The following is a 14,381-nucleotide window of genomic DNA, read 5'->3' as shown; positions in this document are numbered from 1 at the left end:
TAACTCCAAAAATCATTTCACCACCATTCTTCCAATCCCAAACCTGTGAGAGTATTGACTTTTTCAAAGAGGAGCTTGGAAATCAAATGAATCTATAGTAGGTAGATTATCTTCTGGCACACATATTTCTTCAGGGAGGGAAGATGGACAGCTACTCCTTGGGTCCTTAGCTTTCTTCCATTAACTCCAGTCTCTATGTTTCATCAGCCATCAGAATGACAGAATGAGCACTTGACTCTTCTCCATGGCAGCCTAGGAGAAGGTCCATTTAGTTTGTTCCTGTGGAATAAAGCGACCAGTAGAAGTGCTTTTCATACATAACCAAAACAGATCATGCCAACTTTGGCAGAAAGAGCACATTTCTAACTAATACCTACCTAGAGTCCTCTGGGCTCTGGCTTCACTAATCTTTCCAGCCTCACTTACCAGCATTCCCTTTATCTTCTCCTTTTCACCCAGGCTGTGCCAACCCCAGTGAACTCTCATGCGCTCCCAACTCCAAGGCTTGGTCCTGCTTCTTCCTCCCTCTGAAATATCTTCTCGCCATGTTTCCTCTTGCCACAAATCTACTCATTCTTTACATGAAATGTCAGCCATATCTTTCCTGAGGGATGTTGGCTAGAAGTTGTGAACCCCAGATGACATCATTTTCTTCCTACTGAGACACTTACCACTTTCTATCCTGAATACTATTTGTCCGAGACTTTCTCTGCTTATGCGGCTGACCATAAACTCCCGGGATCCTTGTCTAAGGAAATGGCACAAATGCCTAATACAATATGTGCCACACCAGGACTCAATAAATGATTCCTTTCCTCCTTCCTGGCTAATAAAGTTAAACACATTTCACGTGTTTAGCTGGCATCTCTGTATCTTCTTGTTTTCTGATTGGATTTTTTAATTATTGATTTGAGAATTCTGTGTACATGTTAGATCTTTTGTTATTATCTTACAGGTCCCTGAGGCTCTGCTCATTATTTTTTTCTAATTTTCTTTCTGTTGTTCTGATTGTATCATTTCTATTGTTCTGTCTTTCAGCACACTGCTTCATTCCTTTCTCCCCTTCATTCTGCTGTTAAGCCCATCCACTGAGTTGTAAATTTTGCTTATCACATCTTTCAGTTCTAAAATTCCAATTTGGCTTTGCTGAGACTTTTTTGTTTGTTTGTTTTTTAGAGAGTCCAAACAGTTCATATGAAATATATTCATCCCCAAAAGAGAGAAAGACAACTTAGAACATGCATTCTATTGAGCTCTGTATCAGTCTGCTTAGGTTGTCATAATGGAATGTCACAGACTGGGGCAGGGGCTTCTTTATTTCTCACAGTTCTGGGAGCTTGAAGTCCAAGAGCAAGGTGCCAGCAGGGTTGAGCTCTAGCGGGACTCTCTCCCTCCCTTGTAGATGGCTACCTTCTTGCTGTGTCCTCATATGACCTTTCTTCTACATGTGATGAGTGAGAAATCTCTGGTGATACTATTTTTCATTTGTTTTAAGCGTGTCTGTAACTGCTTGTTGAAGTATTTTTATGATGGCTGCTCCAACACCTTTGTATGATTATTCCAACCCCTTGGTCATCTTGGTATTGGTATCCATCGATTAACTTATTATTCATTTGAGATCATCCTGGTTCTCGGTGTGCTGAGTGATTTTCATTTGAAACCTGGACATTTTGTGTATTGTGTTTCCCATCTCCAAATCTTTTTAAACTTTATGTTTTAGCTGGCTTTCTCTGACATTGCTCCGGTAAGAGAAGTGTCCAATCGGGTGTGAACACCAGTCTCAGATCACAGATGGACTCCACTGACACTGAAGTAGGAGTGGGTCCTCATCGCTGCTGGTGGCCGTGGGAGTTCTGGCTTCCCGCCAACCTTCCCTGGCACTTTGCTGGCTGAGTGAGTTAGCAGTGCTTTCTTACTGTTCCCCATGTGGACTCCAGTGACACCAGTGAGCAATGAGAGCTCTGTCATTTCTGCTGGGGGGTGGGGGGGTGCAAGTCCAGGGCTTCTCACATGGTCTCCAGGACACCATGCGAGGGGTTGGTTACCCCTCCATGGAGAGGGAAGTCCTGGCCCCTCACTCAGTCTCTGCTAACGTCACCACGGCAGTACAGTCACACATCTTCCTATAGGCTGGCAAGAGTGAACATCTAGGCTCCCACTCAGCCTTTGTTGGCTGGGGTTGGGATGGGGCAATAGCATGATCTATGGTATTTTGCTGAAGCACAGTGTTTATTCTCTAAAAATGTTCTGTCTTGCTAGGCTGACCCTTTCTTGGTTCTCAGATGGAGAGGGCTGACTTTTGCTAGGGCTGTTTTGGTTTGCATTCATTGCTGTTTCAGAGTTGCTGGCTTTTGCAGTATCCAGTCTGGGATCTTTGAGGCAAAGGGAATTTACCACCAGGTCATTCTTTGGGTCCTGAGGTCCCCAACCAGTCTGCCTTCTTCTCTCCACCTTTCAGAATCTTTGTACATTTTCTGGGTAACACACAGTGTTTTTAGTGGGAAGAATAGGAAAAAGTACCTCTGCTCCATCTCTCTAGAAGAAAAAGGCATAATTTGCTTTTTTCACTCATCATTGTGCCTTTAAGCTCTGACCGTAAGGGCACATTTATAAGGATACTCCATTGTAGAACCTCTGTTCCTTCGGTGATGGACTTTTGCATCGTGCATTTTTGAAAGTCACTGAAACTGGACATCCTTGCACACGTCTCCTTGTGCACATGAGAGTTTCTCATGAGTGGACACTGCCATGCTATGTGGCTGAGGCATAGCATGTGTGCATTCTCATCTTCACTAGATAGTCCCCAAATGCTTGCATAGAGGTTGTATTACTTACCCATCACATCTTTTGCCACATTAGTATTGCCAGACTTTTAGATTGCTGACAACTTGATAGGTGTACATAGTATGTAACTGTTTTTTGTTTTATGGCGGCATCCAAGGCATATGGAAGTTCCAGGGCCAGGGATTGGACATCAGACCCTTTAGCCCACTGCCGAGCTGAAACCATGCCTCCATAGGGACCTTAGCTGCTGCCGTCAGATTCTTAACCCACGGCATCACAGTGGGAACTCCAAGCATGTCATTCTTTTAATACGTGCTTCTCTAATACCAGTCTACTGGTCACTCTGTTTCTTCTTTTCTGAATTGCTTGTCCATGCCCTATGCTGAGTCAGGCCATTACCAGCTGTGTAATGTTGAGCAAGCTAATTAAATTCTTTCTGAGTTTCCTCATCTGTAGAATGAAAAATGAATAATAGGATTACTTTACACGTGTAGTGTGATTATGAGGAAAAAGTACCTTTGTATATGTTTAGGACTGAGCCTGGCACTTAGTAAGCACTGTTTAATTGTTAACAATTGTTCATTCATAGCATATATATTTATATTTATAGATGAATTCTACATCCATTCTGTTATGAAAATGTTCTCGTTGATTGTGGCTCACTTTAAACTTAGCTAGTAGTATATTTTAGCATACACAAGTTTAACAGTCTTATAATAATATTTCAATAGATATTGATTGAGGAACAAATGATAAGATAATGTTGGAGCGGCAGAAAAGTCTTCAGATGAGAGGCTAAATTCATTAGTACAGCCAAAGGAAGAGTTCACCTAGGAAGAGAAAGTCACCAGGTGGGGATTAAAAATACAATCCCTAAGGGAATACCCAATTCCACCTGCCAAAAGCCATGTCCAATGCTATCACAAGGGAATTTCCTGTAAGAATCAAAGTACCCTTTCCAGAAAGTACTGGCAAGGCGGGAGGCTCCAGGAGTGTGGAGGGGTAGAGGCGGGAAGGCAATGCGTCCTCTGAAGAAGAGACGATGTGGAGAACACACCAGCGATGGCAGAAAAGGCTACTTAAGAGGACTCAAACCCAGGCCCTGGGCCTCCAGCCCCAGTGTCCACACTAAGATTAGAATTCGAGTTCCCTTCAACGATCCCTAGCTTCTGGCTGTGCCACACAGGTTTCTAGACTTTGGAGAATGGAGACTGTCCATTCTGGTCAGAGTAAGAAGAAATGCGGGCAAGACCACACACACACACAATTTAAAGAACACGAGCACACGTTTACCTCTGGGACTTGAAATGACTGCACTGGTGTGTCATAATGTGTAGGTGTGTGTGTTTGTATGGGACCAGCTTGTCCCAGAAGCCTTGGTGAAGCTTTTCAAACTTCAGAAGTATAAAGGCTACTAACACAAACCATATCATTTAGGTGTTTAATTCCTTATCTTTGTAGTAGTGTAACTTTTAAGGAATACATCATTTGTTTGAATTTTTGTGTCAGTTATTCTGAGTGAAGATGGCAAAGGTGGATGGAAACAATCACAAATGAAATACTCAACATGAAGTCAGGATACAATAAGATTCTATCTCTGGGTTGAGGAACGTCAAAAGCTTACCACATGAAAAAAACAGACTTAAGATTTGCAACCATGTGGAGGACTCTAAAGGACATCCTGCCAAGGGAGATAAGCCAGACAAAGACAAAAACGGCCCATTAGCACTTCCAGGTGACATCTACAAGGAAAAAAGTCAGACTCCTAGAAACAGTGAGGTGGCTGCCAGGGGCAGGGGTTGAGGGACCTAAGAGGCCAGGAACAGGGTACAGATGGTACCCAACCCAAGTCTGCTCTGTCTGCCGCTCGACAGGCCCATGAATTCGGAGACGAGGTGTTGGGACCAGGAACAGCAACTTGAAGTGGGAAGCTGGCAGACCGACAAGATGGCAGACTCGTGTCTCAAAAACCCATCTGGCCTCAGTCCCAATTCAGGCTCCGCTTCTCCAGAGGGAAGGGGGAGGGGGAGGGGCCACGGTCACTCCCTCTCACTTGCTTGGGGGAAGGGCCCACCGCAATGCCCACCAGTGGCTGAGCAGGCCCATAAGGGCACTCCCTAACGGTTGCTCCCTGACACAGACCCCGTTAGGAAAGGAAGGTTTCGGGATCTAATGTACAACAGGAGCTGGTAACCCTGTGTGGTATCACTGACATCTGCTGAGGAACTACAACTTCTATGTAAACAGATGAGGTGAGAAAAGGATGAGATTGTGGACAGAGGAGATGCTAACACTTTACATATGTGTCCCTGGGAACCAGCCACACGCCTGGGAGAGGATCAGACTTCCAAAGGCTAGGAAACAGGTGGGTTCAAGCAGAGATCTCCAAGAGACCTGCGGAACCATGAAATACCTGGCTTTCAGGTGTCATGATCCAAACATTGACTAAGGTCTCCAAGACCCAAGAGGCTGGAAGGAGAGAGCTGAGGGGCTAGGTGTCGGGGGAGGGGCGCTGGCCCAGGCGCCTCCTCTCTTGTCCCCTCCCCCACCCTCCAGAACCCTTGTGAGGTAGCTGCCGTTCTCTGATAGGAGCCTGTGGCTCCAACTGCCAGGTCATTCGCAGGGTTCAGTTACCTGAGGGTAACAGTGCTGCTGTTTCCTGCAACAGCCTTGCGAGGAGATGAAGAATCTCCACTCTTCTGGGACCATATGGGTGCTCCTTGGTGCTGCCCCAGGCCCGCTTCCTGGGTAGGTGAAACCATCCTCGCCTTGGTGTGTGGACTGGGGCTCTTCTTCCTATTATGCCCCTACCTCATGAGTGATCCGTCCTCACTACCACCTAGGACACATGGGAGCATCAGGAAGGTAAGGAACCCGGGGCCCAGACCCAAGAGCACACGAGTCTCTCTTTTCTAGTATGACTTTCCCTTTTCTGAAGCCACTAGAGAGACTCCTGAGATGGGAACGAAGAGGACATCTCATCTCACGCAACAACACACCCCATCCCTCTAGTGACAAGCCAGGCCTGACAGGGGATAGAGGGGGCGCTGGGATTTCTAGCCAAAGATCTCAGACCAGGTGTCCCAGGAGGGGAGAGGCCTCCAGGGCTAGTCCCAAATGCAGTGACCAGCGGCCAAGGACTGGATACAAAGAGTTCCACCTCAGCCACAGGTCAAGCCCCCGAGCACTGGTTCACCAGCCACGAACAAGGCTCTTGAACAAGGGCTCATCTGAGGGCAGTGCTGAGGCCCTGGGAGCCTCTGAGCGGGTGGGGCCCCGCCTCGGGGAGCAGAGACCTGACAAGGTGTGTTTCCTGAGCAGAGGAACAGTGACGCAAGAAATCCAGAGTAGATCTCAAAGAAAAGCCTTCCTTGTGTTCTTCAATGAAGGAACACAGAACACTTGTATCCGCTGGAAAAATGAGTGACTTTTTTAGAAAAGAAAACCCACAGAGCTCCATGAGTCCCACGGAGAAAGTCCTATTATGCCTGGTCGTGGAGTGTCTGAGGCTTTAGAGAAGGCAGAGTGAGAAGTGGGAACAAGCCCCTCTTTTTTTTTTCTTTTTTTTTTTCTGCTTCTCAGCAACAAACGGAGCCGATGGGGAGGAGGAGGAAGAGGAGCATGAGACAGAGCGCTTTGAAAGGTAAGCTTCCACGTTCAGCCCTGTGCGCCCCGAGAGTCTGCTTCCATCTCTCCCGGCCCTGAGGGACCAGCTCCTTGGTCTCTAAGGATGCCAGCGGCAGGGAACAGAACCCTCAGGAAAGGAAAGCAGGAACCAGATCCTTTTGCGGAATGAAGCTGGGAGGAGCCCGGGAAAGGGAGGGACCCGGCAGGGGTGTGTGGGCTCTCTTGGACCACGAGTGCCTGGATTGGGGGGTGGACCCTCCAGGTTGGACTGAGAACAAGTGGTTTCACAGGGCCGGGATTCCTCTGTGAGGTCCCCCTGCCCCCCCACCCCCGCACCCCCAGGGGGCTTGTGAGGCCAGCCAGGGGTAATAGAGAAACTTCGCAAATGAGAAACCTGTCTGGGAGCTTCTCCATCACTGTCAGGACTCGTGTGGCCTTGGACGCTGGGGCTTGGGCGCCAGGCTCCCAAAAGTGTCCCCTAAAGGGACCAGCTTCCTGTAAAACCCTCATGCCCCTGCCTTCACCACCATGACCCAGTGTCCTGATTTCCAGCCTGCAGAGACTGCCTACAACATCTGGGACGGGTTCGGGGCCTGATGGCCCATCTGCAAAGGTAAAGAATCTTTCCTTTCTCTCCTGGGGTCTCCTTCCTTCCAGGGCCCAGGCTGGGATGCCAGGGCTGCAGGCAGCCTGGGGCTGACCTCGGAGCGGGAGCCATGGCAGCTGGGTTCAGCTCAAGCCCCAAGGGGAGGGACAGCAGGTGCACTGTCAAGTCTGCGTGGGGCTGTGGGGGGCCGTGGCCGCAGGTGCCTACCCCTGCCTGGCCCCGTTGGCTCCTGCCTAGAGCTTGTGCCTCTTGTCTCCTGCAGCCACCTGCAGAGGCCCTGACAGGGGCTGCTTTCACCGCCATTCACGTCCGGACCCCCTTGGCGAGGTGTGCCAAGCAGTGCCCGCTGGAGCCCAGCAGCCGTGCAGGGAGCCTGCACAAGAGGCTGTTCCCACCATGTCCCCATCAGCTTCCCCGGCTCCTCTGACCCCTCTGGCCTCCATCCTGGCAGCAGACCCGCAAGACCAATGCAACATCAAGACCGTCCCGCAGGGTCCTGCCACAAAAACGTCCTCACCTCCAGGTAACTCCTTTTGGGCATCTGCCATCCCAGCCATCTGGAGTCTTGGCCTCGCCAGCCGTCCCATGGCATTCCTCTCCTGCTGGTGGGAGACCACCAAGGCCTTGTTCTTCCCCACCTCATCCAAGCCGGAGGCCCAGCAAGAGCCCTCCTCACCAGAGGAGGCCTCCAACTGGGAAAGCCCCACAGACAGCTGGGCAGAGACGAGTGGCCCCTCGCTTGTCAGCCTGCCTAGCCAGAGGCTGCTGGACATCCTCATCCCCAAGAGGCTGGACCTAAAGTTTCAAAAAGAGCGAGAAAAAGAGGGGTCATTTTCAACACAAAGGAGCTCAGACTACCCCCTGAGCTCTTTAGGGATGATGTGCACATCACTGAGTGGGCAGCAGGAGGCTACAACCCCTCCATCTCTCGGGAACATCAAAGACAAAGCAGAGCTGCTGCCTGGTCCTCAGCAGTTCTTATACCCCGAGGTCTTGAGGGACCACTTCGAGTGCACATACAGCCAGCTCTTCTGGGGTCTCCCCTCTCTGCACAGCGAGGCATTGGTGGCTACTGCTTTTGTCCCTCGGAGCTCTTCTCAACTACAGGCTCCCCCCGTTTTATTCTATGGCATCTCGAGTGGCTTTCCAGAGCCCACGCCACAGAGAATATCTGGAGGTTTTTCCCAGGACTCCTTCTTGCCCTTCCCTGAGGCCCAACCTCAGCCTTCCACTCAAAACTTGCCTCAGTCCCAGGCCCTCTCCCCGCCTCGGACCCAGGCCCAGCCCTTCCTCCCACTGCCTCTCCTGTTCAGACCACCTTCTGCTCCACCCCAGCTGGGGACCCTTGGGCTACATTGCCCAACATTCCAGAAGAAGGCACTCTTATTTCGCCCCAGCTGAAACACAACCTCTGGCATGCCCCTGGCTACAGAAGCAACAGCTTCAAAAGAGGCTCACCGAAAATCAAAAAGACAGGGGCCTGCCTCTCGGGATCCCACTGTCTCTGGAACTGAATCCATCTCAGGGTCCCTTGGTAGACATGCATCTGGCACAGGGCTGACAACGACCCAGGCAGGCCTCTCCTCTCACAGCCAGTAGTGGCCTGGGCCCATACAAGACAACGTCTAGGAGCCCTGCCAGATCCCAGAGGAGATGCCAAATGACCATCCAGCTAGGCAAGGAGTTCCTCAAGGCTCTAGAGCCAGGTCTCAGTAGGGTCTCAAAAGAGCTCTCCAGGGCCAGCCTCCCAGACACGTTTCTGGAAAGGAACTCTGACATGGGGGCAGAAAGGTCCTTGCAAAGGGACTCTGCAAAGTCTTTCCCCAGGGTCCCAGATAGAAGACATCTAGAAAGAACCTTGAAAGCCCATCTGAGTAAAAAGGTGGAGCAGATTCATATGGGTTGGATCCCTGTGACTGTATGGCGATCCTGGCTTGCTGCTAACCACTCTCTTCCTAAGTCCCACAGTCACAAAGAAATCCAAAAGCCAGCATCCTGGAAGTATTGGAAGCCCCGTGTAAACACCTCCAGGCAGCTTTCCTTCCTTAGTCCCGGCATTCAACAGATGCTGGAAGTACATATTATGAGCCTGCGGGTAAGGCACAGGTGGGGCTTTCCTACCCAGGCCTTTGAACCCATACATCTCAAGCCAAGTGGGGCTCAGCCCTCACCCCTTCCAAGGTCTACCTTTTCTCCCTCAGCCACCCAGCAACCCGGGGAACACTCCAAAGCCAATGTTTCCAAGGTCTTGGGAAAACCTTAGCCCCATCCAGGAGAGAACGTGCGAACAACAGTGTCCGTTCCCACCCTGCTGAGTCCCCTGCCTGCCCCCTCACCTGCAGCTAGGGAAGTCCACGGCGCCCTGGGCAGGCCTCTACCTGGAGTCAGCCACGAGCCCTCAGAGGCCCCTCTGACTGGGCAGGAGAGAAGGACACCTCCTCCCAAGCCCCCACGCAAACACAGGGGCAGAACCCTGCCAGTGGGGACTTTCTCGGGGCCCAGTCCGAGTGCACCAATGACCAGGAGGAAACCCCGGGAAACGTGTCTGGCTCAGACCTCCAAAGACCCCTGCTATAGTGCCTCGGGACTGGAGATGGACTTAACGTCCCCATCTTCAATGGCCAAACAGGCCATGGAGGCCATGGAGACCGGGAAGGACCCTGCTGGGGAAGTTATCTTGGGACCCAGTGTGCTGGCCAACTCGCAAACCTCAGAGGCAGAGCTAAGGAGAGCCGGGTTTCCAGCCACTAGCACAAGCCTATCACCACTGACAAAGCCAATGGCCCAAGACCCAAAGGAGCCATGCCTTCCAACACAGGTAGCTAGGAATTTTGAATGGAGAGATCTGATCGAGGCAAAGAACCAGCCTTGAGGCCATGCCACTGGTGACATCCTCAACAATATGCACACAGATGGCCTCCTTCAGGACGATGCCACTGGCATGCTCCTCTAGGATGCTGTCCCTGATGTGCTCCTTGCCGCAGACACCTTCGCTTCTCAGAGCTCCCTGTCCAATGTCCAGAGAGAATATGCTAGTGAGGACAGGCCAGCTTCCCAGGTACCATACACCCTCAAAGGGAGTGAACACAGCAGCCAAGGGCAGCAGAAATCCATAAAACCAAAACTTAGGGATCCGTACAATAGCCAGGGTGGGATGCTTGCCCCAACTGATGAGTGGAGGGAATTTAGGAAGCTCCAACCAGGAGAGGATAAAGAAATAAAGAGCAGCCAGGGGCAACAGCAACCCCCAAAAACAAACATGAGGGACCTACGCAAGGGCCAGATGGTCTCAACTGATGAGGGGGAGATCTGTGAGGGGCTCCAACCAGAAGATGATGAGGAAACAAATGGTCAGAGTGAGATGTGTCCCCCAGCTAATGCGTGGAGGGGCTTCAGGAAGCTCAAACCAGAAGCACTTGAAGAAAGAAAGAGCCAGGGTGTGATGCTTGCCCCAACTGATGAGTGGAGGGGATTTAGGAGGCTCCAACCCGAAGAGCACAAAAACTCAAACAGCACCCAGAGGCAACAGCAACCCCAAAACCCAAAAGTGAGGGACCCATGCAAGGGCCAAATGGTCTCAGATGATGAGGAGGAGGTCTGTGAATGGCTCCTGCCAGAAGACGATGATGAAACAAACGGACAGAGAGAGATGTTTCCACCAGCTAAGGAGTGGCAGGGTTTCAAGAGGCCCAAGCCAAAAGCACATAAACAGAGAAAGAGCTGGAGAGAGAGGTTTGCCCCAACTGATGAGCGGAGGGGATTTACGAGGCTCCAACCCGAAGAGCACAAAAACTCAAAGAGCAGCCAGGGGCAACAGCAACCCCAAAACCCAAAAGTGAGGGACCCATGTAAGGGCCAGATGGTCTCAGATGATGAGGAGGAGGTCTGTGAGTGGCTCCTACCTGAAGATGTCGATGAAACAAACAGACAGACAGAGACATTTCCCCCAGCTAAGGAGTGGCAGGGCTTCAAGAGGCCCAAGCCAAAAGCACATAAACAGAGAAAGAGCTGGAGAGAGAGATTTGCCCCAACTGATGAGCGGAGGGGATTTACGAGGCTCAAACCAGAAGAGTATGAAGAAAAGTTTTCAGGACTAAGGGCTTCCCAAGCCAATGCTGTGAGCCATCCTCCCAAGGTCAAGGAAAGACGAGAGTCCCTTGGGGGCAAAGACTTCCAGTTCTCACCAAGGAAGGAACACATTTTACCTGAAAGCTCCTTCAGAAGAAGGATGAGGCACTTTCTGCAGTATGTAAGTCCCCATCAAAAAGGCAAAGGAACAGAAACAGTCCTTCCAAAAGGCAAGCCTCAATCAATCACTGCTCCATGCCAGGAACCAGTCCAAGGGAGATCCAGGGCTCTCGAAGCTGAAATGATTGGAACCGTTGTGGGACAGATCCTGGGAGACCGACTGGGGCTTTGGCGAGAACTCCAGCCCTCAGAGTTAAACCAGCACCCACAACAGCTCCACCCTCCAGCAGGGGAGCAGTCCCACTACCAGAAGGTTTGTATTTTCTTCAAACAGAAAAGACTGTTGAGAAATCGAGCTCACGGTTGCCAAACCACCCTCAAGGACCCCAGCTCTCTCAACAGTAGGGGCACCAAAGACAAGGCTGGCAAGGGGACCTCCCCGCCCAAGGACCTGGGGACCCCAGGCAGACCCTGCCAGCAGGGACCCATGGTGGCCGGTACCTCAGGCCACCTGCACCATCACCTGACATGCTCGCCTCAAAAAGGTGCATCTGCTGGTCAACCAGGGTGTGCTCCTCAAGCTTTGCCTGGGAGGAGAATTCAGTCCATGCGAAGGAAACCTCTTTCTCCCTCATGCTAGCACATCCTCTATGTGCCAATGGCTTATTCCTACCGTAATGTTCATTGCTTCCCCAAATACATGTTTTTTTTTTTCCCACAAGAGGTGGCGGTTTCTGTCTGTGCCTGCAGGGGGAAGGGATGGGGTCAGGGTCCACTTTTCCCAGGTGTCTCCTTTGGCTTCCAGAAGGGACAGGGCCATAGAGGGAGGCTGGCCCCAGGGTGGACTACTCAACCCCAGTTCCCTCACTGCACCTCAAGCTCCCCTCATACCACCATTCCAGAAGCAAGCGACAGCATTCAGGACATGGCAGGGAAACGAAACCTGGAAGACTTCCCCCCACGCCACCATCTGGCTCAGCCATCCTCTCCCGCTTTCTGTCTACCCTGAACTTGTGTGGCTGGAGGGCATGGGGGTGGGTGGCAGAGGCTGAAATGCCCCTCAGGCTCCAACAAGTATCAGAGACCTGTTCCCATGTCAGAATAAGGAGAGCAGTTGGGGGCAGCGCTGGGGTGCGGGTAGCCTTGCCCCCCAGGCCTTGGTGGGGAGAGATGACCTCCACCCGGGAAGCCTCTCCTCTGGCTGAGGGAGCTGGTGGGGAGATGGCCCTGGAGGTCACCTTCCCTCTGCCTTTCTCAGGCTCTGCAGCAGCAGCGAGGACAACGACGACCAGGCACTCCCAGCTGGGAGGGGGTGGGGGGGAGGGTGGGGGACACTGAGGCCGCTGAGGGCCTGTCCACTCCTCCTGCTCACAGTGCCCACATCCCCTGGGGGACAAGCAGGGCCGTGACCATGCGTGCTGTCACCTTACCACCTGGTGGAGGACACTGTGCCACAGGCTGGGGTGCCGGGAAGGAGGCAAGTGGAAGAGGTGCCCAGGCTGGGACGCAGGCAAGGTGCAGTGACCAAGGAGCCTCTGGTGTCCCACCACATCTCTGGCCCAGAGAGGAGAAGTTGGCTCTTGATGGCCCTACCCCAGAGCCTCCCTGCTCCTCCAGCTCCCAGAGCCCAGAGGAAGGATGCCTGTAGCTCCTTCATGGAGGGGCGGGGAGGCTCATGGAGGCAGCAGAGCCTCAATGGGGCAGGTCAATTCCCCACCATGATCTCATCAGCTTTCACAGCAGGGGCAGCTCAGGACAGACTCGCAGTCCGTGACCTTTACCTACATACATGGCCCTAGGAGGCTCCCAGGCACTTAAGAGGCCAGGGACTGTCCTGGGGTTCTAGCAAGTGTCACCTGGCAACAGCCTTGCTCATTCCAGAGCCCCAAGGGGGAAGGCCCAGCAGACAGGACTCGTCACACACTAGGGAAGAAGTGACCTGCACGGCATGAGGGCGCATGGGGTCCCCTCCCCCACTGTGCACATGGGAAGCTGGGGGACCAGAGCAGTTCTCTAGAGTCATCGGTGATTTGGGTCATGGTCTTGCCCACGGTGGAGGGGCCTTCTCCAGGAGGGGACCCCATCCAGGTGATAGCAGGAAGAGCCCTGCCCCATGCCTGTCAGGACCCAACATGTGGGCCCAGGACCCAGTGGGGAGGGGGAGCAGGCACAAGTTTCTTCCTGGAGCCAGGTCCTGCCTCGGGCCCCATCCTCCAGGGTGGGCACAGCAGTGATAGCACAGCCAGGACCAGGGGCCGGGACCCAGGGCAGAGCGCACCCTCGGGAGCTCAGGAGAGGGCGGCCCAGAGCGGGACCTGAGACTGGCTGCTGCTGTGTCCTCTCAGGGGCAGGGAGAGGTGGGGCTGGGGGCGTGGGGAGCTGGCCCCTGTCGGGAGAAGGACAGATGGCGACACTAAGAGAACAGCAACAAACAAGAAGGGGGCAAGGCCCTCTGCCCTTCTCCTGCCATAAGGTCAGAAGGCCAGCAATGGGAAGCCCGCCACCAAGAGTACCACACACACACCCCTGAGACCCGCACAGACGCCTCTCACACATCATATGCAGAGACCTCCACAGAGACCCCTGACTGACCCCCCTGCCAGAGATCTCCCAGAGAAGATATGCAGAATGCACCCAGAGACCTCTGACAGGTTCTCTGAGATGATAAACACAGACCTCACCCAGAGACCCCGGAGAAACCCCCCCAGAGACCTGTCAGAGATGATACACACACTTCACAGAGACAACTCCCACAGGAACCTTATACACAGACCGCTCTCGTGGACCACAAGTCTCTGACACCCGCACACAGATCCATGAGGGCCACAGAGAGGCACCCAGTGCTCCACCAAGAGCACAGACGGACCTCAAACCCAAGCCTGAGCTAGCCACCCAGTGCTCCACCAAGAGCACAGAGGGACCTCAAACCCAAGCCTGAGCCAGCCACCCAGACAGGCCCTGAGCAGATCCCAAGCCACACGGCAAACTGAGTGAAGGAGGCTGACACCAGTGGCCCCCACACCAAGAAAATTCTTGTGTATTTGTTAACTACTGATAAAAAAAAAAAAAAAAGAAAAAAAGAATTAGATTCCCCATGAAAACCTGCAAAATCCTTTCCTTCCCACGTTTTCACTAGCTTGAGCTCTGACTCAGTGGAGAAAATGACAAATTTGGA

The 14,381-nt window shown here is 52.4% G+C and overlaps 2 protein-coding genes and 1 long non-coding RNA gene across 8 annotated transcripts in view; 2 read left to right on the top strand and 1 right to left on the bottom strand.

Moving 5' to 3' along the window:
* Positions 1 to 1,067: 1,067 nt before the first annotated feature.
* Positions 1,068 to 14,381, bottom strand: part of LOC146404676 (uncharacterized) — a 47,796-nt gene continuing 34,482 nt past the window's right edge. For 3 of the 6 annotated variants that reach the window (XR_014841427.1, XR_014841426.1, XR_014841428.1), the window contains 3 exons: positions 7,536 to 7,813; positions 5,419 to 5,623; positions 1,068 to 3,234 (listed from right to left, as the gene is read on the bottom strand). This is a non-coding gene — a long non-coding RNA (uncharacterized LOC146404676). The remainder of the gene's footprint in view (positions 3,235 to 5,418; positions 5,624 to 7,535; positions 7,814 to 14,381) is intronic. The other 3 variants (XR_014841424.1, XR_014841423.1, XR_014841425.1) reach the window with 1 other exon arrangement.
* Positions 5,372 to 11,927, top strand: LOC102163417 (spermatogenesis-associated protein 31A6-like). Its single transcript, XM_085018654.1, has 4 exons — positions 5,372 to 5,649; positions 6,367 to 6,427; positions 6,964 to 7,024; positions 7,281 to 11,927. The coding sequence occupies exon 4, from the start codon at positions 7,415 to 7,417 to the stop codon at positions 8,417 to 8,419; it is 1,005 nt and encodes a 334-aa protein (XP_084874780.1). The 5' UTR covers positions 5,372 to 5,649; positions 6,367 to 6,427; positions 6,964 to 7,024; positions 7,281 to 7,414; the 3' UTR covers positions 8,420 to 11,927.
* LOC146404677 (uncharacterized) lies at positions 8,679 to 11,927 on the top strand. The gene is made up of 3 exons (XM_085016188.1): positions 8,679 to 8,730; positions 9,361 to 9,836; positions 9,972 to 11,927. Exons 1-3 carry the CDS (start codon positions 8,679 to 8,681, stop codon positions 11,844 to 11,846), a joined length of 2,403 nt encoding a protein of 800 aa, XP_084872314.1. The 3' UTR covers positions 11,847 to 11,927.

This window comes from Sus scrofa, chromosome 3 (genome assembly GCF_054392235.1).
Source record: "Sus scrofa isolate SSC_HxYL_T2T_F1_AM1 chromosome 3, Sscrofa_HxYL_maternal_Yorkshire_Landrace_v2.0, whole genome shotgun sequence".
In the NCBI taxonomy this organism is placed as follows: domain Eukaryota; kingdom Metazoa; phylum Chordata; class Mammalia; order Artiodactyla; family Suidae; genus Sus; species Sus scrofa.
This window is presented reverse-complemented; position numbering and strand designations above follow the sequence as displayed.

Coding starts and splice junctions, on each gene's coding strand:
- LOC102163417 (XM_085018654.1), top strand. CDS start 7,415: ATGTCCCCATCAGCTTCCCCGGCTCCTCTGACCCCTCTGGCCTCCATC.
- LOC146404677 (XM_085016188.1), top strand. CDS start 8,679: ATGACCATCCAGCTAGGCAAGGAGTTCCTCAAGGCTCTAGAGCCAGGT. Junction 8,731..9,360: donor GGCTCTAGAGCCAGGTCTCA/GTAGGGTCTCAA, acceptor CCTCACCTGCAG/CTAGGGAAGTCCACGGCGCC. Junction 9,837..9,971: donor AGCCATGCCTTCCAACACAG/GTAGCTAGGAAT, acceptor ATGCTCCTCTAG/GATGCTGTCCCTGATGTGCT.